Here is a 24,530-nt window from a genome sequence, read left to right as displayed (position 1 = left end):
AGAATGAGCTGATACAATTACAATGTTTAAAAGTCATATGGTGGACCAATCCTGTTTCTATGTATGATTTTAATTTATTTCTAGATTTCCATGGGAGGGGGAGTTGTAGCATGTAATATACTGAAGGTCCTTTCTTCATGCCTCAATCATTCCCTGGAGGAAAGCACTCAAACTCAAATAATGACATCTAGTTCCTTTCTCAATACACAAAATTATTTAACCTCTAGTTCCCGTCTTCATTGAATGCTCAGCCAGAGAAAGTATTTTCCCCTCTGTCATGGCTTGTAGATTCTAACTAATTTTCCAACACTACACTCTATTAGGTTTCAATTGACAGTTCAATCATGGGTAGGTTTAGCAATTGAGCCAAATTTGTGCTCTGCAGTGAAGTCCAGCATTTCATCTTGCAGCATCCCTGGTTGATAACAGCTTGATGCACCTTTTGAATTGAATAAGATCATGTTCTAATAATAAGCCATTCCCTACAAAGTACCACTGGCACTATAAAGTTAATTATATGGTTTGCAAATAAGGTTTTTGGGGATGATGGGCACGAGCACAACTTAGTAACCAGTTTACTGATGGGTAATAATTAATCTATGTTTTTCAGATAACATATCTCAGACCATGTGCTAAAAAATAACTTTGTTTGTTTAGTGGCATTTTTATTCAACAATGCACACATTTACTATTATGAAAAAAATAAGAATTCTAATTGTTGTTGCTTGTTGTTTGCAGCTATTTTATGCCTTTCAAGATGACAGGTACCTCTACATGGTGATGGAATATATGCCTGGTGGTGACCTTGTAAATCTCATGAGCAACTATGATGTGCCAGAAAGATGGGCCAAGTTTTACACTGCTGAAGTAGTGCTTGCCTTGGACGGCATTCACTCAATGGGTTTTATTCACAGAGACGTTAAGCCTGATAATATGCTTTTAGACAAATTTGGACATTTAAAGTTGGCAGATTTTGGAACTTGCATGAAAATGGATTTGGTAAGTTAAAACACAATTGATATCTTTTGTCTGCTTGTTAAGATTTTGGCAACTTCTGAATGTGCTCTCAAGATTGTTGCCATTGTGCATTGAAGATTTTGATTTATTCTATTGAAATCTTAATTTGGTTGCTTTATGATATGCAAATAATTTGGTTGCATAAACTGCCCATATTTTAATGGTTATAGAAAAGCAGCATTCATGTTTTTTTTCTTTGTAATGATTAAAATAGTTTATTTCTTTGACTCAAGAATGTAACTGGACAATCTATGTGTGAATTTGCATTTTTTTTGAAATGGTAGTTGTTCCATGACTTTAGGTTTTTGTTATGTACAGTGTCCTACATAATGTTTGAGCCCAACAACCATCATTTATTTATTTGCCTCTGTACTCCACAATTTGAGATTTGTAATAGAAAAATCACATGTGGTTAAAGTGCACCTTGTCAGATTTTTTGAAGGATATTTTTTTACATTTTGGTTTCACCATGTAGAAATTACAGCTGTGTTTATACATAGTCTCCCCCCCCCCCCCCCCCATTTCAAGGCACCATAATGTTTGGGACACATAGCTTCACAGGTGTTTGCAATTGCTCAGGTGTGTTCAAATGCCTCCTTAATGCAGGTACAAGAGGGCTCTCAGCACCTAGTCTTTCCTCCAGTCTTTCCATCACTTTTGGAATATGTTATTGCTGTTTATCAACATGAGGACCAAAGTTGTGCCAATGAAAGTCAAAGAAGCCATTATGAGACTGGGAAATAAGAATAAAACTGTTAGAGACATCAGCCAAACATTTGGCTTACCAAACTCAACTGTTTGGAAAATCATTAAGAAGAAAGAGAGCATTGGTGAGCTTACTAATCGCAAAGGGACTGGTAGGCCAAGGAAGACCCCCACAGCTGATGATAGAAGAATTCTCTCTATAATAAAGAAAAATCCCCAAACATCTGTCTGACAGATCAGAAACACTCTTCAAGAGTCAGGTATGCATTTGCAAATGACCACTGTCCACAAAAGACTTCATGAACAGAAATACGGAAGCTACACTGCAAGATGCAAACCACTGGCTAGCCGCAAAAATAGAATGGTCAGGTTACAGTTTCCCAAGAAGTATTTAAAAGAGCAACCACAATTCTGGAAAAGGTCTTGTGGACAGATGAGACTAAGATTAACTTATATCAGAGTGATGGCAAGAGCACAGTATGGAGGAGACAAGGAACTGCCCAAAATCCAAAGCATACCACCTTATCTGTGAAACACGGTGGTGGGGGTGTTATGGCCTGGGCATGTATGGCTGTTGAAGATACTGGCTCACTTATCTTCATTGATGATACAACCCCTGATGGTAGTAGCTTAATAAATTCTGAAGTGTATAGACATGCAGCGGCTTGCAAAAGTATTCATACCCCTTGAACTTTTCCACATTTTGTCACGTTACAACCACAAACGTAAATGTATTTTATTGGGATTTTATGTGATAGACCAACACAAAGTGGCGCATAATTGTGAAGTGGAAGGAAAATGATACATGGTTTTCAATTTTTTTTACAAATAAAAGACTGAAAAGTGTGGCATGCAAAAGTATTCAGCCCCCTTTACTCTGATACCCCTAAATAAAATCCAGTGCAACCAATTGCCTTCAGAAGTCACCTAATTAGTAAATAGAGTCCACTTATGTGTAATCTAATCTCAGTATAAATACAGCTGTTCTGTGAAGGCCTCAGAGGTTTGTTAGAGGACATTAGTGAACAAACAGCATCATGAAGCCCAAGGAACACACCAGACAGGTCAGGGATAAAGTTGTGGAGGGTTAGGTTATAAAAAAATATCCCAAGCTTTGAACATCTCACGGAGCACTGTTCAATCCATCATCCAAAAATGGAAAGTGTATGGCACAACTGCAAACCTACCAAGACATGGCCGTCCACCTAAACTGACAGGCCGGGCAAGGAGAGCATTTATCAGAGAAGCAGCCAAGAGGCCCATTGTAACTCTGGAGGAGCTGCAAAGATCCACAGCTCAGGTGGGAGAATCTGTCCACAGGACAACTATTAGCCGTGCACTCCACAAATCGGGCCTTTATGGAAGAGTGGCAAGAAGAAAGCCATTGTTGAAAAAAGGCCATAAGAAGTCCCGTTTTCAGTTTGCCACAAGCCATGTGGGGGACACAGCAAACATGTGGAGGAAGGTGCTCTGGTCAGATGAGACCAAAATTGATGTTTTTGGCCTAAATGCAAAACGCTATGTGTGGCGGAAAACTAACACTGCACATCACCCTGAACACACCATCCCCACTGTGAAACATGTTGGTGGCAGCATCATGCTGTGGGGATGCTTTTCTTCAGCAGGGACAGGGAAGCTGGTCAGAGTTGATGGGAAGATGGATGGAGCCAAATACAGGGCAATCTTGGAAGAAAACCTGTTAGAGTCTGCAAAAGACTTGAGACTGGGGCGGAGGTTCACCTTCCAGCAGGACATCGAATCTAAACATACAGCCAGAGCTACAATGGAATGGTTTAGATCAAAGCATATTCATGTGTTAGAATGGCCCAGTCAAACTCCAGACCTAAATGCAATTGAGAATCTCTGGCAAGACTTGAAAATTGCTGTACACAGACGCTCTACATCCAATCTGACTGAGCTTGAGCTATTTTGCAAAGAAGAATGGGCAAAAATTTCAGTCTCCAGATGTGCAAAGCTGGTAGAGACATACCCCCAAAAGACTTGCAACTGTAATTGCAGCGAAAGGTGGTTCTACAAAGTATTGACTCGGGGGGGCTGAATACTTTTGCATGCCACACTTTTCAGTTTTTTATTTGTAAAAAAAATTGAAAACCATGTATCATTTTCTTTCCACTTCACAATTATGCACCACTTTGTGTTGGTCTATCACATAAAATCCCAATAAAACACATTTACGTTTGTGGTTGTAACGTACAAAATGTGGAAAAGTTCAAGAGGTATGAAAACTTTTGCAAGCCACTGTATCCTATCTGCTCAAGTTCAAACAAATGTCTCAAAACTCATTGGCCGCGGTTCATTCAACAGCAAAACAATGATCCCAAACATACTGCTAAAGCAACAAAGGAGTTTTTCAAATCTAAAAAATGGTCAATTCGTGAGTGGCCGTCAATCACCTGATCTGAACCCAATTGAGCATGCCTTTTTTTTGCTGAAGAGAAAACTGAAGGGGACAACCCCCCAAAACAAGCAAAAGCTAAAGATGGCTGCAATACAGGCCTGGAGAAGACAGCCAGCAACTGGTGATGTCCATGAATCGCAGACTTCAAGCAGTCATTGCATGCATAGGATATGCAACAAAATACTAAACATGCCTACTTTCATTTACATGACATTGCTGTGCCCCAAACATTGTGGTGGACTGAAATGGGGGACTATGTATAAACACTACTGTAATTTCGACATGGTGAAACCAAAATGTTTAAAAATACCATTTAATAAAATCTGACAATGTGCACTTTAACCACATGTGGTTTTTTTTCTATTACAAATCTCAAATTGTGGAGTACAGAGGCAAATAAATAAATGATGGGTCTTTGTCCCAAACATTATGGAGGGCATTGTATGTTGGCATTTATGTTTCATTTTATCTATCTGTCGTGCCCTTTAAAAGTGCTCTTTGTAACCAAAATTTCCATTTTGCAACAGCCATTGTGAAGAAACATTTGGCTTTTGTTTTGATTTTATAATTTTGGCTAAATTTTTTTGGCGTGCCATATTATAGAATTTCAATATTAAAGCAATTGTTGTGTCAGATGTTTAATTCTGCTTGGAAACTTTTGTGCAAATCGAGAAATCTAGTATTGCTAACTGGGTTTAAATTTGGATTTCAATGAAGCATGCTTTCATTTCAATCTTTGCACATGGAAGCAAATTCATTTAACTGAGAGAAGTACAACACAAGAACAGGATCTTTGGCCCACGATGCCAGTGCCGAATGATGCCAACATCAAACTAGTTCCTACTCCCTGCACATGATCCATATTTACCCATCCTTGCATCTATCTATATTACTAAAAGTCTGATCTTGACCACTTCCTGTTGTTCTGTATATTGATTTTAGAAAAAACGCTGCCACTTACAGCTGTGATTTCTGGCCATCTCACTCAGAGTCCCCCTACGCTGCGCAGGACAAGAGGATTTTTCCCATCGATGAAAAATAAAAGAGTTATTAGTGTTTAAAAAATGTTGAGATTCTCTTTTCTGAAGGCCACGCCATGAAGGCCATGCTGGTGGGAGGGAGGGAGGGACTATAAAACCCAGAAGTGTGGGTGTGACTCAGTCTCTGCAAGATGGAGGAGGGAGAGGTCACGACTCGCTGTCTTTAGTGGCCTTGCACCCTGCTTGAAATGGTATGAAACTGGACGAATTTGGTGACCTTGCACCCTGCTTGAAATGGAATTTCAAGGATGAGCCGTGAGTCAACTGCCAGCCCACCAGCCGTGAGTGAGTGAGCTGCCAGCACAACAGCTTGAGCGACTGAGCCGCCAGCCCAAGAATCCATTCTGACCATAATGTCCATACTAGCCCTCTGAAAACAAGTCCCTTCAGCCCACAACACCCATACTAGCGCACCAGAAAGCCCCCCCCCCCCCATCCTGGCCACCAATATTGGAATTGGTGGAGAGGTGGAATGTTTTTTCCACCCTAGCCACATCATTTTATATACTTCCATAAGGTCCCCACTCAGCTTTTGATTCTCCAGAGAATACAATCTAACTTTTATAAACCTTTCCTCATAATTAATACCTTCTAATCCAGGCTGCTTTCTGGTAAACTTCAGCTGTACCCTCTCCACAGCCACCACATCCTTCCGGGAATAGCGTAACCAGAATTGCCCACCCTATCTGCAATCATTTGTGAATTTTTTGCATTTCTAGCAATGGCATACAGATCATTTCCCATTTCAAGTCATCCGTGGAGGCAGGTTTGATTTTATCATTTAAAAATAAATTGGATAGGTATATGGATGGGAAAGGAATGGATGGTTATGGTCTGAATGCAGGTAGATGGGACTAGGGGTAAATAAGTGTTCGGCACGGACTTGAAGGGCCGAGATGGCCTGTTTTCCGTGCTGTAATTGTAATATGGTTATTGCGGTCATTCTTGCTTCATAAACAATAAAGACCAATAAATGTAGATAAATCAGGTGATTTGTTTTTTCATATTTGATTGACTGATCAATTGGCAATACTTGTCTGAATTTAGTGTACAGATGTCCCTGTTATCTCAAAATTGCTGTTTATTAGCTTCCACGTTTCAGACAACACTTGGCAGTAAGAACAGGGCAGATCTGAGCACATCAAACTGCAGATAATTTGGAAAATGCTAACTGTTTGGGTCATGTACTATTTTCCAATTCAGTATAAAACATAAACTAGATTACAACTCCTTTATTTGCAGTTTTGTTTTATTTCATAAACAATGTTCTTGTCCATGATCCCATCTTATTTCACAGACTGGAATGGTTCGATGTGATACAGCAGTTGGAACTCCTGATTACATTTCTCCTGAAGTACTAAAATCGCAGGGTGGAGATGGATATTATGGACGAGAGTGTGATTGGTGGTCTGTAGGAGTTTTCTTATATGAAATGTTGGTTGGTAAGTTTAGAAACATGCTAAAAAAATGTTTAATCTATAAAGTAAATAGATTAAAATTGTTTTTTTGTGGGTTTTAATTTTTCATGGTTGGTTTATATTATTTTGCAATAGTTAAATCTGCCTTTTCTGTTGATAGACATATTTTGGACATAGGGTTGATGGTTTATGGGAGAACAGGCAGGAAAAGGGTGCTGACGTTAAGATTTAGCTTTGTTCTTATTGAATGCAAAGCAAGCTCGACCATATTGCCTAGACTGCTCTTGTTTCTTATATTCTCATAAGCTAATTGACAAGGTAACAGTTACAAAAATGATACATTGCATATCATTTTGTTAATTGTCCATTCACAATATGTAGGTATCTTTGACGAGGGTAATGCTTACTCTCCATCTCTAAATGCCCTTGAGAAGATGGTAAATGGTATCATTTGAATAATAAGCAATCCATTTGGTTGAACCAATACAAATTGTGAATTATCCACCATTCATAACTGAGCTTTGGATCTGATTTGTGAATTGGTGTATTTTTGTCTGTTCCCTGCGGCTTTTATCATTCACCATGACTATAGTGTTAAGGGGCTGTCCCACTTGGGCGAGCTTAGAAGAGTTTAGGAGGGTTTGAAAAAAATGTCATGTTGAAGACATCCTTCGACTATGCAGAAGACCTCCTTCGACTATGTTGAAGACTAGCTTCGACTAGCTGCGACTAACTTCGGGAAATTGGACACCGTATAATGGAGAGTGAAGACGACCTCCTTCGATCGCCTTCGACCTGCCTCCGACCATGATGGAGACTATCTACGACTACCTTCGACTACTCTCGATTACCTACGACTAACATGCCGACCTACCACGACCTCCTTCGACCTACTATGACTAAACCTACAAGTAAAAAAAGTATCGATTTTTTTCCATGGCGACCTTTTTTACTTGCGGGCATTTTTAAACATGTTGAAAAATATGCCGCGACCTACCTGAGGCCTCGAATACACGGGGACTACTCTCGAGCATGAAGGAGAGTTACAAAGACCTACAACCTCGTGTCGACCATGCTGCGAGTATGAGTCGAGGGCAAACTCGCCAGAACTCGTGGATTAGGTCGCCCAAGTCGGACAGCCCCTTTATACTGCAGATTTACCACTCTGGCACCTTGTTTGTGGGGACTGCACATATCATTGAACCAAAATGAAGCCCCTAACATCATGGTATCCGGTCATGAGGTCATAAGTGGTAGTAGGCCATTCGGCTCATCAAGTCTACTCTGCCATTCAATCATGGCTGATCTATTTCTCCCTCCTAACCTCATTCTCCTACCTTCGCCCCATAACCTGTGACATCTGTACTGATCAAGAATCTATCTATCTCTACCTTCAAAATATCCACTGTCTTGGTCTCCACGGAAGACTTTGCCTTCTGTGGCAAAGAGTTCCACAGATTCATTACCCTCTGCTAAAGAAATATCGCCTCTTCTCCTTCCTAAAATAAGTCCTTTAATTCTGACGCTATGACCTCTAGTCCTAGACTCTTCTACGACTGGAAACATCCTTTCCACATCCACTCTATCCAAGCCTTTCACTATTCTGCGCATTTTAATGTTCCCCTCATTCTTCTGAACTCCAGTGAGTACAGGCCCAGTGCCGTAAAAGGCTTATCAGAGATTAACCTACTCATTCAAGAGTGAGAGATATGGTAGGTTGAAATTAACGATGAGTGGTATGATACAGTGCTGTTGTTTTTGATCATAGTAACCAGTATTGAGGTGTTGAATTAATTCTAATCCATCTGGTTAAAGTGTTTGGTACATTGATCTTCATCAGCCAGAGTATTGACTATAGAAGTTGGGAGGTCATGTTGCAGTTGTATAAGATGTTGGTGAGGCCACATTTAAATTTCAAATTTATTTTGTCACATACACCTAGGTGTAGTGAAATTATTTTTGCCATGCAGCACATTAAAAAAAGAATACAACATGACAGTAATAGATAGTTTCAACATCAAAACATCCCCCCACAATGGTTCCCATTGTGGGGAAAGGCACAAAGTCCAATCCCATCCTCATGTCCACACATAGTCGGGCCTCCTTACTCGAGACCGTGGCTTCCGGAGCCGACAGGGCCGCGCCGAATGGAGCTCAACTGGCGATCTCATCAGGAGATCCCAGGCTCCTGATGGAAAGTTCAGCGCCGCCACCTTCAGCCGCTCCACAGACCCGCAGCTCCGCAACGGACCCAGTTCCAGTTACCGGAGTTTCAGCGAAGTCACCGCCAGCCCCGCAATGGCGCGCCAGCGCTGCACCGCCGTCCTCCGACACGCAGCTCCGCCGCCGCCGATGCCGATCTGGTACCGGTGCCGCTGAGCTGAGCCGGTGCCGCCGATGCCGAAGCTCCAGGCGGTCCCCTCAGGAGACGCCGCTCCAGGCCCGCTGGTAGGCCGCGGGGACGGGTCGAAGCTGCAGCCTGGAGAAAAGCTGCATCTCCGACCAGGTATGGATCCTGAAAATTAGTTTCCCCCCTCCCCCCCCCCCCCCCCCCCCCCCCCCCCCCCACACACACAAAAAAGCTAGAACTCCTCAAAACAAAACACTAAACTAACTCAAAATAGTAAAAGAGAGAAAAAAAAACAGACAGCTGCAGGCTAGGCAGCCATACCCTCTACAGGACGGCGCCAAACACGAGTATTTAGAGTATTGTATTCAGTTCTGGGCACCGTGTTATAGAAAATATGTTGTCAAGTTGGAAAGGGTACAGAGAAGGCTTATGAGGATGTTGCCAGGACTAGAGGATCTGATGTATAGGCAGAGGTTATGTAGGCTGGGACACTATTCCTCGGAGTGCAGGAGGATTAGGGGCGATCTTATAGAGTTGTATAAGATCATGAGAGGAATAGATCTGGTAGATGCACAGAGTCTCTTGCCCAGAGTAGGTGAATCGAGGACCAGAGGACAGGTGAAGGAGAAAAGATTTAAGAGGAATCTGAGGGGTAGCGTTTCACACAAAGGATGATGGATGTATGGAACAAGCTGCCAAAGGAGGTAATTGAGGCAGGGACGACCCCAACATTTAAGAAGCAGTTTGACCGGTACATGAATAGGACAGGTTTGGAAGGATATGGACCAAATGCTGGCAAGTGAGACTAATGTAGCTGGGACATGTTGGCCGGTGTGGGCAAGTTGGACCGAAGGGCCTGTTTCCACACTGTATCACTCTATATATCCAATTCGATAGCTTTCCAGCTTCCTGTCAAATTACCCCATCAGAATTCTAGTTAATAAAAGCAAAATAAAAGCTGGAAATAGTCGGCAGTTCGGGGCCCATCTGTAAACAGGGAACAACTAATGTATTATGTTGTTGACCTTTTGTCAGAACTGCATAAGATTAGAAGTTATTTATGTTTTAGGTTAAGGGGTAGTTAATAATTCTTGTTTCCCCACTCATTACTTATATAGTCAATAATGTCACATCATTCCATCCACAGTCACTTTTGAAAATAATTCATGACTTTCCTTCATTCTGTCATTTTCTCTTTTATGAAATACAAGTAATGAATCAGGAATTTTAATTCAAGGCCTAAATATACAGATGACACAAAGTTGCAGTAATGGGTGATTACACTACACAAATCTGTTCCCCTTTTAGATCATTGCTGATCTTTGACCTAATTCAATCATTCAGTGTACCTTTCTTTTTTTAACTTCCCTGATATCTAGGGTTGCAGAAAATGAAATTTTCATCAGTTGGAAATTGGCATCAGTTATCAATTACAAAAGAGCTTCTACTGTTCTTTGCTTGTGGAAGAATTTCAAAACTTCACATCTGAAGGGTCTGACTTTGTTGTTTAGACAGTGCTTCGTTCTCATAATTTAATTATGTGTTAGCTTCTGAAATTGTGTACATTGTTACAGGAATTTATAATTTCCCTTGTCTCCACTTAGCATCCTGAAAAATATTAATTCCCTACAGGGTTAATAGCTACTTTGTGATGTGCTCAGCTCCGTTTCCACATGCAGTTCAACTGCAATTGTGGCATAACTTCTACCCTCTGCATTTCTAACCTCTAACTAGCATCAACATGTTTTGTCTATTTTCTGAACAAAGAATGCCATTTTACCTTCAAGTCTAATGATTCATATTTTTAATCTAAAAATTTGTACAGTGCATTAAAGGATGGAGCAAAGGCTTCTATGAAATCAGCCTACCATAGTTTGCCACAATCCTTGTCTTGAGTTTTTACAACCGCATGTAGACATGTGATTATCCTTCACATCAAAATCTTAGTAGCTTCCATTGTCCTCATTCTTTATATTCTACCATTTTGCATCCATGTAATTAATTTTGCTTCAGTTTCATTAACTGTCATTTTACTTTACTGTTACTTATGAAGGAATTTTGTACATACCTCAGGAAATTATCCAAGTAAAATTCAACGATTCTTCTGGCCACGACTTAGTTACTTCTTCAAAACAAAAAAATAATTGATATCACAGTACATGATCCACACTGGCTCTTCTCATCAACTGAACATTTTAAATGTATTTATGTGTTCATTTCTCTATTATAAGTAATTTTCTGATAACACATTGTATATAATTCAGGGTTTTTGTTTTATCTTTCTCTCCCTTAGTTTGACAAGTAGATAATCCCATCTGTCTGTTTTAAAATTGGAATGATCTGAAATGGATTGCATAACTGAGACGGAACATGCTGTGTTCAGAAAATGCTTCTTCAGATAATAAGAGAACCATGCAATGTTATTCCCTTCACCTATGTAGGTCTATGACCTGATTTGAAGGGATGGGCAGCTATTACATTTTAACAAGTTGGATTTCTAGAAATTTTCTTTGTCATTTATTTCCCTTCAACAAATTGGGCTTTACAAAATATAATTTATACAGGTATTGATTTCATTGATGGGAAGTCTATTTTGGCACACATCTTTGCAAACTTGAGACAGAATGTCGGAATAGCTCAGATTATATATTTTTTTATCTTGACTTATGCCTCAAGTCAGCAATTTAATTAATCAGTTTCTCTCTCATAGTTCATGAGTCCACATTTATAACTGCCATGTCCAGAGTAGCTGGAAAATATGTAAACTGAAATGTATTTTTTATGTTGAAGGATTCGACATAGCTGAGATGTTTAACTTTTTTGTAGAAGATCACAGAAGTGAAGTTTGTTCATCTTACATGAATTCCTCTTGTACTTATCAGGTGACACGCCGTTTTATGCAGACTCCCTTGTTGGTACATACAGTAAAATTATGGATCACAAAAATTCGCTCAACTTTCCTGATGATGTTGAAATCTCAAAGCATGCCAAAGACCTCATCTGTGCCTTCTTGACTGACAGGTATTTTTCCACAAATTTTAACTAAGTTTATTAAATATCAGCAAAAGTATGTTGAATCATCTGTTAAGGCATCATTTACATCAGAAGTTGAATTTAAATCTAAAGCCTTTTATAATCGCCAATTTGTTCAGCTGAAAATCAATTCAAAGCACAAATATCTATAGCTGTAACTACTCAACCTGCTTCAATGTCTTACAAGATGTATCAATCTTAGGTCTTGAATTTTTATTCCTGCTAATTAATAATTTTCTTTAAAGTCGATATATGTTGAACATCATATGAATGCAATTTATTGATTGGAGAACACCTTGTAAGAGTGCAGAATAAATTACACCAGTGGGGCACTAACGTGAAAGTAGCATAGTAGTTAACATGAAAGAACTAAAAAAGGATCTTTAAGAATGTAAATCGTCAGCAAGCATTAAGAAGGGAGATACGAGCAATTATCGATCAAGAATGGAGCCATGGGGTATAATTGAAAACAATATTGGTCTTGACCATGCAAAATTTACTGCCTTTATCTCAGCAGAAGGGGAATGTTGATGTGGTGAAATATGATGGTGGGTGGTAGGAGAATGTATGAGAATTGACCATGCCTAAAATAAATGTGATTGGATATATCCAATTTTGTAAAGGGAAGTGAGGATCGTATTTGCACAAGTGCTTGGCGTAATCTTCCAATCCACAATGAATACGGATATAGAGTCAAGCGAATGGAAAATAGCACATATGATATCCTTGTTTAAAAATATGTAGTATATTCTTGGCAATATATATGCAAAGATTTTCCTGGCAGTAGATGCCATCTGGTTTAACAACAGTGGCCTTTTAAAAAATGACAAGGAATTATTTAATAAATGTAATAAATAAAGTTTGAATTAACAAAGATAAGATAAATCAAAATATTTACTAAGTTTGCAACAGAAGCTCAAGGGAGTCAAGTGTTTAATTGTCATATGTACCAAAAACTGAACAATAAAATTATTGTGTGCAGCAGCATAACAGGTCAGTAAACACAGTACTAATATTTAACATTATTTAAAAGAAACCTGAACTTAATGTAACCAAGGCAACTTGGTTGTTTGTAGATTAGTGTTATTGGTGTTAGTAGTGTTTAAGAGCCTGATAATTGTTGGAAATACAATATTCTACATAATGTTTGGGACAAAGACCCATCATTTATTTATTTGCCTCTGTACTCCACAATTTGAGATTTGTATTAGAAAAAAAAAATCACACGTGCTTAAGGTGCACTTTGTCGGATTTTATTAAAGGCCATTTTTATACATTTTGGTTTCACCATGTGGAAATTACAGCTGTGTTTATACATAGTCCCCTCCCATTTCAGGGCACTATGATGTTTGGGGCACATGGCTTCACAGGTGTTTGTAATTGCTCAGGTGTGTTTAATTGCCTCCTTAATGTAGGTATAAGAGAGCTCTCAGCACCTAGTCTTTCCTCCATCACCTTATGAAACTTTTATTGCTGTTTATCAACATGAGGACCACAGTTGTGCCAATGAAAGTCAAAAGAAGTTATTATGAGACTGAGAAACCAGAATAAAACTGTTAGAGACTTCAGCCAAACATTAGGGTTATCAAAATGAACTGTTTGGAACATCATTAAGAAGAAAGAGAGCACTGATGAGCTAAGGGACTGGCAGGCCAAGGAACACCTCCACAGGTGATGACAGAAGAATTCTCTCCATAATGAAGAAAAATTCCCAAACTTGTCTGACAGATCAAAAACACTCCTCAGGAGTCAGGTGTGGATTTGTCAATAACCACTGCCCACAGAAGACTTCATGAACAGAAATACAGAGGTTACACTGCAAGATGCAAACCACTGGTTAGCCACAAAAATAGGATGTCTAGGTTACAGTTTGCCCGGAAGTACTTAAAAGAGCAACCACAGTTCTGGACAGAAGAGACGAAGATTAACATATCAGAGTTATGGCAAGAGCAAAGTATGGAGGAGAGAAGGAACTGCCCAAAATCCAAAGCATACCACCTCATCTGTGAAACACGGTCGGGGCATGTTTGACTGCTGAAGGTACTGGCTCACTTATTGATGATACAACTGCTGATGGTAGTAGCATAATGAATTCTGAAGTGCATAGACACAAACAATCTGCTCAAGTTCAAACAAATGCCTCAAAACACATTTGGCCGGCGGTTCATTCTACAGCAAGACAACGATCCCAAACATACTGCTAAAGCAACAAAGGAGTTTTTCAAAGCTAAAAAATGAACAATTCTTCAGTGGCCAAGTCAATCACCCAATCTGAACCCAATTGAGCATACCTTTTATATGCTGAAGGAAAAAACTGAAGGGGACTAGCCCCCAAAACAAGCATAAGCTAAAGATGGCTGCAAGGCAGGCCTGGCAGAGCATCACCAGAGAAGTCAACCCAGCAACTGGTGATGTCCATGAATCGCAGACTTCAAGTAGTCATGTCATGCAAAGGATATGCAATTAAATACTAAACATGACTACTTTCATTTACATGACATTGCTGTGTCCAAAACATTATGGTGTCCTGAAATGGGGGGACTATGTATAAACGCTGCTGTAATTTCTACATGGTGAAACCAAAATGTATAAAAAGGACCTTTATTAAGATATGACAATGTGCACTTTAACCACATGATTTTTTTCTATTATAAATCTTAAATTGTGGAGTACAGAGGCAAATAAATAAATGATGGGTCTTTGTCCCAAACATTATGCAGGGCACTGTACCTGCGAATGAACCTTCAAATAACTATGTACCTGCACGCCTAGATCCATTTGCTCTACAACATTTCCCAGAGACCTACTATTCACTGTGTCGGTCCTGCCCATGTTAATGCTCACAAAATGTTATTGCTTGCATTTCTCTATTAAATTCCATCAACCACTCCTCAGCCCACCTGGCCAATCGATCAAGTGCTCACAGCATTTCTCTTGTCGCTCAACCTAAACCTGAAGAGTTTGACATCAACTGTTATTTATTCTCCAAGTTTATAATAAGCCAAATGCTTCAGGTATGCCTCATTGTATGCTTCAAATCGTGCAAAGAGAGCTCTTTTTTTTAACATTGAGCAACTTTGAGGTAACATAATAAAACTTTTGTAGTGCAATTGCGTGCATTTTGCAGGAATATTTTTAACAAATTCTAATATTGAAAACAAATTTTCTCTTGTTTTCCCTTAATCTAATGCATTTCAATTTAGTATTCACTGCTCGATGTTTTATTTTCAGCTTTAGGAGACCAATTATAAATTGCATTAATGCATTGAAGAATACCTCTGTTTAGTTTGCAGGCTTGACCACAGGGCTTTTATTTCTTCTTAATTTGAAGGCCTCAATCTCACTGTTGTCTTTCTGCCCTCCCAAAATGTGCAAATTAAAAATTGTGCTTTTGAAACAACCTCGTCCAATGACGAAGCATTATTTTAATCTTCCTTACTTCCATTGTTGACGGCTGATTTATCAAAGTCAAAGTAGCCTTTATTGTCAGTCAGACCTTTCGGCCTGAACGAAAGTTCGTGCCTGCTGTCATACTGCAAGACCCCTCCCACCCCAACCATGGACTGTTTGCCCTCCTCCCATCAGGGAGGCGGTACAGGAGCCTCAGGTCTCGCACTAGTAGGATGAGGAACAGCTTCTACAACAACACTATCACATTGCTGAACTCGGAGTCCCGCCGATAGATTTCTCCAGGCTCTCCATCCACATTGTTTGCTTATTATGTATTTTTATTTCTATATTGCACTATTATTACAGTCTGACGTTAAACTACATTTCGTTGTACCCATACTTGTATCTGTGCAATGACATTAAAGTTGAATTGAATTGAATTTAATTAAATTGAATACATATAATAAAAATAACAAAAACACACAATAAACACAAATTTAACATCCACCAGAGTGAGTTCACCAGGCACCTCCTCACTGTGATGGAAGGCAAAAGTCTTAAAGTCTTTGTCTCTTCCCTCCTTGTTCTCCCTCTGCGCTGAGGTGATCCAGCCTCTGTACCTGCTTAAGACTTGTGCTTAAAATATTTTTTTAATTTTCTAATGAAAGGAAATGATCCTTAAACTTTAATTTTCCTTTACTTCCACAAATGGTGCATATTCCCAGCAGTTCACTTTTGTTCCTTTCTTTTATTGTAAAATTGGATATAGGATCAAAAACACTGAATTCCTCAAACGCAAATTTTTCTCTCACTCATTATTTTTGTGTTCAAATCGCCATGATCAGGGAGATTAACTTGTCCGTTCATATTTCTAGATTGCTATTAGCTTGCACTGCAATAACTCTGGCAATAATTTAATTTGATGTATGCAGGGAAACTTTGAAATGCCATATATCACTGAATTCATTATGCCATGGCTCCTGGTATGACTGTATTTACTGTGTGGTGTATTACTGAGGTATTGCCTGGAAATGTAATTGCTTGGTCTTATTTTCTATTATGCAATTGGATTTTTTCCCCTCTTAAAACAATTGTTTCATGTTACTCAGAAAATTATTAGGCACTTCCTATTGTAAGTCAACCTTGTGTGCAAACACATTTCCTCTTGCAAAGCTCCTTGCGGGGCATTCAGGTAAACTTGGACTTATCTTGGATATGTCCACTGTTGGCATGCTTGGGAATGTGGTCTTGTTCCCAAGGAGCTAACCTGGGAAATTTGCAAAGTATTGCAAATTATCTTAATTTGATTAAGTGATATCAGCACCTTCACTCTTTTATTAAAGCAAAATTCCACTCACTTTGCCTCCTCCTTCCCTCCTATCTATGCTCACTTACCACTGGTTCTGCTCACCCCCACCCCCAACTAAATAACATCTCCAAGTGCATGCAAGTACTATCCAGCAAGAATGATTTCCTAGATTTGATCCATGGCCTATGCTCAATCAGTAAATCTCAGGCTGGCTGGAGACAAGGTCACAGTAATTGGCTGCAGCATTGGTAGTTCTGTCATTGTTTAATGTCCGAAGACACTTCTGAGATGCCTATGTCCAGCTCCTAAGCAATCTAAACTAATGTATCTTCCTTTAACATTTCCCTTCTAGTTGCATAACTTACTTTCTGTGTCTGTTTACAGCTGCTTGGAGCAAAATTTTCTAACAGCTTGGGATTCTAATACACTGAGGAAAAATAAACATTTTTTTGTAAAACGTTTTGCAGTATATGAAGGAATTACTGTTTATTGCATGCAACTGAAAACCAAAGAACTGAAATTACTATTAATTATAAAAGGTATTAATTCTGCAGGTGTCATTTTCTAAAATGTGTATGAACAAAGATTTTACTAAATAGTTTTAAGTATCCGCGTGTTTTTCCCTTACTTGAATACTTTCATTTGAATGCTATCGTTCTTATTTTTAAAAAAATGCTTTTAGCACGTGCAGATAATTTCCTGTTTATACTAAATTTAGGACTGGAAATAGTTGAACTACATTACTTCAACAAGATGGTAATTCAAATTTTAATCTCTTGGGCCTGAATTTATTCTAGGAAGTTTATCTAACATTTTTAAAAATATATGTTTAATGTATATTTTATGAAGTGTTCTTTCTATATAATTAGCTCAGACTGGAATGGTTAGATAATGTGCTGCAACAATCTTTCTTTGGATGTAATTTAATTTTGACATCAGAATTAAAATGTAGAAAGTAAATAATTAGTAGTTCAGAATTAAAATAAATATTTTCCCATATGGTATTAATTTGCAGTGAATTTAATTTAAATATCATGCTAGTAGTTGTTTGTAGTCTAAGTTCTTGCAACAGTTTGGCACCATTTGAGCTCTGGTAGCTTTTTTTTTCGCAATGCACAGAGTCCCTCCCCAAAGGGCTCACAGTGTTTCAGTGTTTAAGTGGGGCTGCTCCACACGTGGCAGAATGCAGCATTTTAGCCAGGTTGGTACTTGGCTAAGATGTAGAACTTATCAAGCATATTAAAAAGCAGTTAAGCACGATCACTGATGAGTGTGTGATTTATCTTTATTTACCTTATGATTCCAATTTATTGTAATGTTCAGGGAGGTTCGATTAGGGAAAAATGGAGTTGCAGAAATCAAGCGACACTCTTTCTTCGAAAATGATCAGTGGACGTGGGATAATATTCGTGAGGGTGAGTAATGAATATGATAAGAGTATATTTAACACGAATTACAGAATACGTGTAATTTCAAATAACTGCGACATATTTGAAATTGGCTTGAACAACTTGTCTTTTAAAAATGTTTAATTGAAATTGAAAGCATTTTTAAGCCATCAATTATGAACTAAGATAACTTGTATTCAGTAATAAAAATTCTCACTTTGGTCCATTAAATTTCAAATATGTGTTGAAGACCAAGGCATATGTGTACTAACTATTCAATGGCAGTAACATCCATGAAAAACAGCAGAATACAGTAATTTTATTATTTTTATATCAATTGACAATATCTGGTAAAGCAAAATATATAGAAATCTGAGATGATATTCTTATGATTTGGGATCGTCAGGGAATCCTTCAAAGGTCCCTGACATTTATTGATTCTATTTTTGTAGGTCCAACCTTCAATCTGTTTTGAAATAGCTTCAGGCAATTTTGAGTTTAAAAAAAAAAACACATAACTAATTTGCGTATCATAAATTTGAACTAAACTTTCAGTTGCAACTTACAAAATTTAGTGAACTGTGCAAGAAGCCGCCATGTCTTCAGAGAATGGTATATGATAAAATGCTGTTCGTCTTCACATTTTGCCAGTTCAGACTACTTTGAATATATTACTTGAATAAGGGCAGCTTGATGTTGTAGCTGTAGAGTTGCTGCCTTACAGTGCCAGAGCCCGGTCACTGGTTTGATCCTGACTATGGGTGCTGTCTGTATGGAGTTTGTACGTTCTCCCTGTGACCTACCTGGGTTTTCTCCGAGATCTTTGGTTCCCTTCCACACTCTAAAGGCATACAGGTTTGTAGGTTAATTGAAATTGGCTTGATATAAATGTAAATTGTCCGTAGTGTGTGTAGATAGTGTTAATGTGCGGGGATCGCTGGTCGGTGCGGACTCGGTGGTCTGAAGAGCCTGTTTCCACGTTATCTCTAATCTAAACTAAATTAATTTTTTTCTTCCGTGAAAAGTGTTTATTGATTGCTATCAGACTAAAAAGCCTATAAAGATTGAAATGTTAATGCAAATACGGGTTTTGATTACAACACCAATTCAAGACAGATGTTTATGATAGACAAGGTGGAAATATTGGCTATTAAAAATCATTTGGGTAAAATAGCACAAAATCAATCCGTGTTCTTGGTTTTGATAGCAAAATAAAATGGCAACACGTGTCCAATGAGATAGGAGGAAAAATTGACTTTTTTAATGTATAATTTAAGGCAACAACTTTTTGAACATAGAATAATACTGTCCAGTAGCGTGATTTCAATGATTGCACATACACTGCTGGTTCAAAAAGTGTAGTTTGCATTGATTCCTATGAAGACCACCAGCATAGGCCATTCGGCTCAAAGGGCCGCATGGCCTACTCCTGCACCTATTTTCAATGATCTATTAAAATGTTATTCCCTTTAAACACTGCTTCAAATGTGTACGGTTTGGCTCAGCCACATTCCCCTGTATTGAATGCATTCAGTAGAAGCTGCTCCACACCAGATGTTTCATGCCTTTAAACAAGAAAGTCTGTAGGTCTTCAGTACCACAACAGTGAAGGGAGAAAACTAACTATTCTTCACTTGCTACATTCTGAGTTGTTAAGAAATTGTTCATATATTATTTTTAAAGTTTTCACACATGGTGCACCAATGTGAGTTGGAACTTAAAGGGTACCATAAGTGAAGGTTCAATAAAATGGTGTTGGTTAGCATTCTCAGTAATTGAGGTTAATAAAATGTTTTTAATCTGGCCATTCAATAAATTACTGAAGTAATCCTGTGACCACCCCATGCACTAACTGACCTGCAGAATCTATTTATCCAAAGACCCAAAGTGGTGACATTTCAGGGAATGTATGAGCGGAAAGTTGAAAAGAAATCAGTAGGCATTTAATCGTGTGATGTCGAGGACGAATACTGGGAGCATAACAGTTTTAATTTTGCAATATTTTAATTACACTGTTATATTTCGTTGAAAATAAATGAACCCAGTGAAAAGTAAAGCAGGAAATGTAGTGTCTGTTAGTTTAACATGGGAAACAGGCCCTGGTGCGATTCAAAGTGGTGTTGGAACCAGAGCCGTAAAAAAGAGTTTGGGAAATGTGGTGAATTATTAAGGAGGGCTGGAAATGGGGCCAGTTAAGTTTAAGGAACTTGGGAATGGAACCTCTGAGTTTAAAAAGGAGTGAGGGAAATACCCCCAGATGAGACAGACACTGGTAGGCGGCGCGACTCTCGTCAGCAGCGGCCTCTGCAGCCCGTCCGCGTTTTTATTATTTTTTGTCTATGTTTCTATGTAGTTTTTGTTATTTTTTGTTGGGGTGTGTGGGAGGGAGGGGGTAACTTTTAAATCTCTCCCTGCACGGGAGACCCGACCTTTTCTTTGTCGGGTCTCCATTGTCGTTGGGGCTGCAACGAGGAGCGGCCTCCAACAGGAGAAGACCGGGGACTCTGGTGCCGACGACTCACCTCACCGTCGCGGAGCTGGCCGAGTCCAGAGCGGGTGGAGCGCTGCTGCTGCTGCGGCCCGATCTCCGGAGATTCGAAGGCTGCAACTGCGGGTCTGGCGGACGGCGGCACCGGGGGCCCGCGGGTCCCTGGAGGGAGACCGCTTTTCAGGGCTCTCGCAACGGCGACTTCTCCCGGCCGAGTTGCGGGGTCGATTAGGTCCTGGAGCGGGGCCTGACATCACCGCCCCGCGCGGCTCGGAATGGCAGCGGGACTCTGCGAGCGCACGCCGGGTGCTCTAACACCAAGACCCGGTGTGCGACCTCGCACCACCCGGCGTGGCTTTAATGGCCGCGGGACAATCGCCATCGCCAGCCGGGGGCTTTGACTTTGACTCCGACATCGGGAGGGGGGGGGGAAGAGTGCAGTGGAGAGATATGTTTTTTTGGCCTTCCATCATAGCGATGCGATGGATGTTTATGTAAATTATGTTGTGTCTTGGGTCTATTTGTTTGTAATGTATGGCTGCAGAAACGGCATTTCGTTTGGACCTCAAGGGGTCCAAATGACAATTAAATTGAATCTTGAATCTTGAGCCATCTGATTTCCAGACAATCAAAGAGTAGATTATCAAAGTCCTACTGTAATAAGAAAACCTTGAAAGATTGACAGTTTCTTTTGGTTGTTGACTGTCTCCAAAAAACATTCATAGACTGTGAATTTATAGTTGAATGAATGAAGATGTATTTTTGTGGCGTCACATCAATAAATTATTTTGTTGAAATTAATTCCATGAATAATATTTGGTATGCCAAAGCTGCATTTTTAACTAACATAAAGTGGTGTCACTGGCTAAATTTAGCTGTATAGTATTCTATCCCATGTTTTACAATTAACAAACATTGAGCACTGCACTAAGATGTCAGCTTTTCAGATATATACAAGGCCTAGAGCCTGGATGGTGGAAAGAAAGCAAAAACTAATCTCTTTTCTCTGGTGTGTAACACATAGCTGCAGCCCCTGTCGTGCCAGAATTGAGCAGTGACATAGACACAAGTAACTTTGACGATATTGAAGACGATAAAGGAGAAGTGGAAACATTTCCTACCCCAAAAGCCTTCGCCGGGAACCAGTTACCTTTCGTAGGATTTACATATTTTCGAGATAGCCAGTAAGTTTTTAATACTTGTACCTTAAATACAGTAGAAATCATATTTGCTAGTGTGCAACACATCAACTTTGTTTTATACATTACTTTTCTCAGTGGAGTAAATTAGCATATAGAATCGCTATAGAAAAATTCCTTATAAATTCACACTCATAACTTTGCGGCTGAAAGTTGGAAAAATGTGGGTGCCATAATGCATTGTATTTATGCGAACAACACCAAATGATGGATAATAAATGTCACATTTCTATGACAGTTGAACACATTCTGTCACTATGTAACAAAGGTTTAATACCATAATTAAAACGTTAACTTTGCATACATTTTGTCATTGTTTCTTCACATTGTGGTTTAGTGTTCAGTGCACACTGTTCTACTTGTCCCCTTTAACCAACAGCTATTTAAAATTGTTAATGCATTATAACTGTGAGCATCTCTATAGTGCTTTGTCTATAGAAACAAAAATACATTTCATTATAAAATATATTTCCAAGTGAGATATAATGAAAAGGACGAATTTCAAGGAAACCTCTCCACAGAGCTGTATGGGAGGGTAAGTGGAAGAATATTTGGAAATTCCAGATAACTGCAGTAGCAGTGGTGAGCAAGTGAGAAGCAGACAGATGTTGGGAACATAGAAAAACATGGGATTGGAAGAGTTTACAGAAATACGGTGATGCACAACATTTGATATTTGGATATGAAGGATTGATTTTGTTTTCTCATGGTCAATGGGGATAAAGAAATTTAATGAACTTGCTGTAAATCAGTGTGTGACTGTTCAAAACAGTATATGAAAGGTGTTGGGGTTTGTGATGTTTCAATTTTTAAGTTGTTGAATTTAATGTCATGATGGTAATATTAACTTGTGAGCTATTGTCTTTTCAGTGGTACGTGTAGGTAATACAACCCATCAATTCACTGTTGAGTTGTGTCGATATTTTTGTTAACTTCATGTGATTAGCTGATCTGTCGATTGTTTAAATTTTAAAAGTGACAATAAACTAAACTGAACTGAATGTTACTACTGAATAACTACAATCAAATTTGTCTGTAGTAATTGTTCACCTCCATTGGGTGCCATTGGCCAACAATTTGGATTGAATAATTTTTTGTCTTCAATAACCAAGAATATCTGGGGCTTAAACCACAGTTTTCTCACTCAACGCATATCATAGCTGGAACATTAATGTTCTCTGAGAGTAAGCTGATAATTGAAGAAAGAATCTGAAATTATCCAAATACATTGAAGATGAATGTGTTGTCATGTCCTCAAAAGTTATCCAATATTTAAGTTGTATTCTCCCTCAGGTTGCTCAGTGACTTGCCGGCATCCTATAAAGAAAATGAGCCTAATTTACCCAATAAAATTGAGGTGAGTGCTGGCATGATTTATAATGATCACATAAAACAAATATTTGTTTTTTTTGCTTTAATTATTGATCTTATTTAAACCTTTGTATTTCAGACATGTACTTGGCAATTAGTGTTTTGTGGAAAAATGTTTAAATTCTTTAATTTTTTCTAACCTTTGAATCACTTTGATATTGGAATGCCGAGTAAAACTTTTTTTCAATAATAATGAATTTGCAGAAATGGAAAAAATGAAGACACCAAATAACAGCTCATAAACTAGCAGAACAGGCAGGCACTACATAATGTTTGGAACAAAGACCCATCATTTATTTATTTGCCTCTATATTCCACAATTTGAGATTTATAATAGAAAAATCACATGTGGTTAAAGTGCACATTGTCAGATTTTAATAGTGGCCCTTTTCATACATTTTGGTTTCACCGTGTAGAAATTTCAACAGTGTTTATACATAGTCCCCCCCCCCCATTTCAGGGCACCATAATGTTTGGTACACAGCAATGTCATATAAATAAAAGTAGTCATGTTTAGTATTTTGTTGCATACCCTTTGCATGCAATGACAGCTTGAAGACTGCGATTCATGGACATCACCAGTTGTTGGATGGCTTCTCTGATGATGCTCTTCCAGCCCTGTATTGCAGCCATCTTTAGCTTATGCTTGTTTTGGGGGCTAGTCCCCTTCAGTTTTCTCTTCAGCATATAAAAGGCATGCTCAATTGGGTTCAGATCGGGTAATTGACTTGGCCACTCAAGAATTTACCATTTTTTAGCTTTGAAAAACTCCTTTGTTGCTTTAACAGTATGTTTGGGATCATTGTCTTGCTGTAGAATGAACCACCAGCCAATATTTTGAGCAATTTGTTTGAACTTGAGCAGATAGGATGTGTCTATACACTTCAGAATTAATTGTGCTACTACCATCAGCAGGTGTATCATCAATGACGATAAATGAGCCAGCACTTTCAGCATGCAGGTGCACAGCCTTTTATCCAAAATTCCAAATAACGAAAAGCTCCGAATAGCGGACATTTTTTCGGTCCTTGAAGAAAGGTCCTTGAAGACGTTCACTGAGGGCGGCCCGCAGAGGTGACAGCAGAACCTCCGGTCGGTCCTCGAAGAAAGGGGAACTAAATCCCCATTCATAAAAGAGAAGGTGAGGGTATATTGCGCGGGAGGGTTAATAATTGACAATCTGCTGCTGCCTGCCGCTGAGTTAAAAAGTTCCCACGGTAGAGTGGCCGTCAATTGCGTGGGAACTTTTTAACTCAGCAGGCAGGCAGCAGCCGATTGTCGCTCCCTTCAGTTTCACCCCACCTACACCCCTCTGCTTCCCGGCCATGTGCGTTTGACACCTTCCTTCCCCTCTCCAGCTCCCCGCCCATTGCACCGGCGCGGGGGCTTTGCATTGTCTTCAC

At 39.1% G+C, this 24,530-nt stretch overlaps 1 protein-coding gene across 3 annotated transcripts in view; it reads left to right on the top strand.

Annotated features, from left to right (window-relative positions):
- rock2a (rho-associated, coiled-coil containing protein kinase 2a) overlaps positions 1-24,530 on the top strand; it is a 150,361-nt gene that overhangs the window by 60,202 nt on the left and 65,629 nt on the right. For all 3 annotated transcript variants that reach the window (XM_055635314.1, XM_055635313.1, XM_055635316.1), the window contains exons 5-10: positions 739-999; positions 6,479-6,623; positions 11,832-11,970; positions 18,005-18,096; positions 21,582-21,741; positions 23,050-23,113. In XM_055635314.1, coding sequence (XP_055491289.1) covers positions 739-999; positions 6,479-6,623; positions 11,832-11,970; positions 18,005-18,096; positions 21,582-21,741; positions 23,050-23,113 — 861 coding nt within the window. The remainder of the gene's footprint in view (positions 1-738; positions 1,000-6,478; positions 6,624-11,831; positions 11,971-18,004; positions 18,097-21,581; positions 21,742-23,049; positions 23,114-24,530) is intronic.

Source organism: Leucoraja erinacea, chromosome 5, assembly GCF_028641065.1.
Source record: "Leucoraja erinacea ecotype New England chromosome 5, Leri_hhj_1, whole genome shotgun sequence".
NCBI classification, from domain to species: Eukaryota; Metazoa; Chordata; class Chondrichthyes; order Rajiformes; family Rajidae; genus Leucoraja; species Leucoraja erinaceus.
Note: the sequence above shows the minus strand (reverse complement) of the source record. Positions and strands in the feature narration are given on the sequence as shown.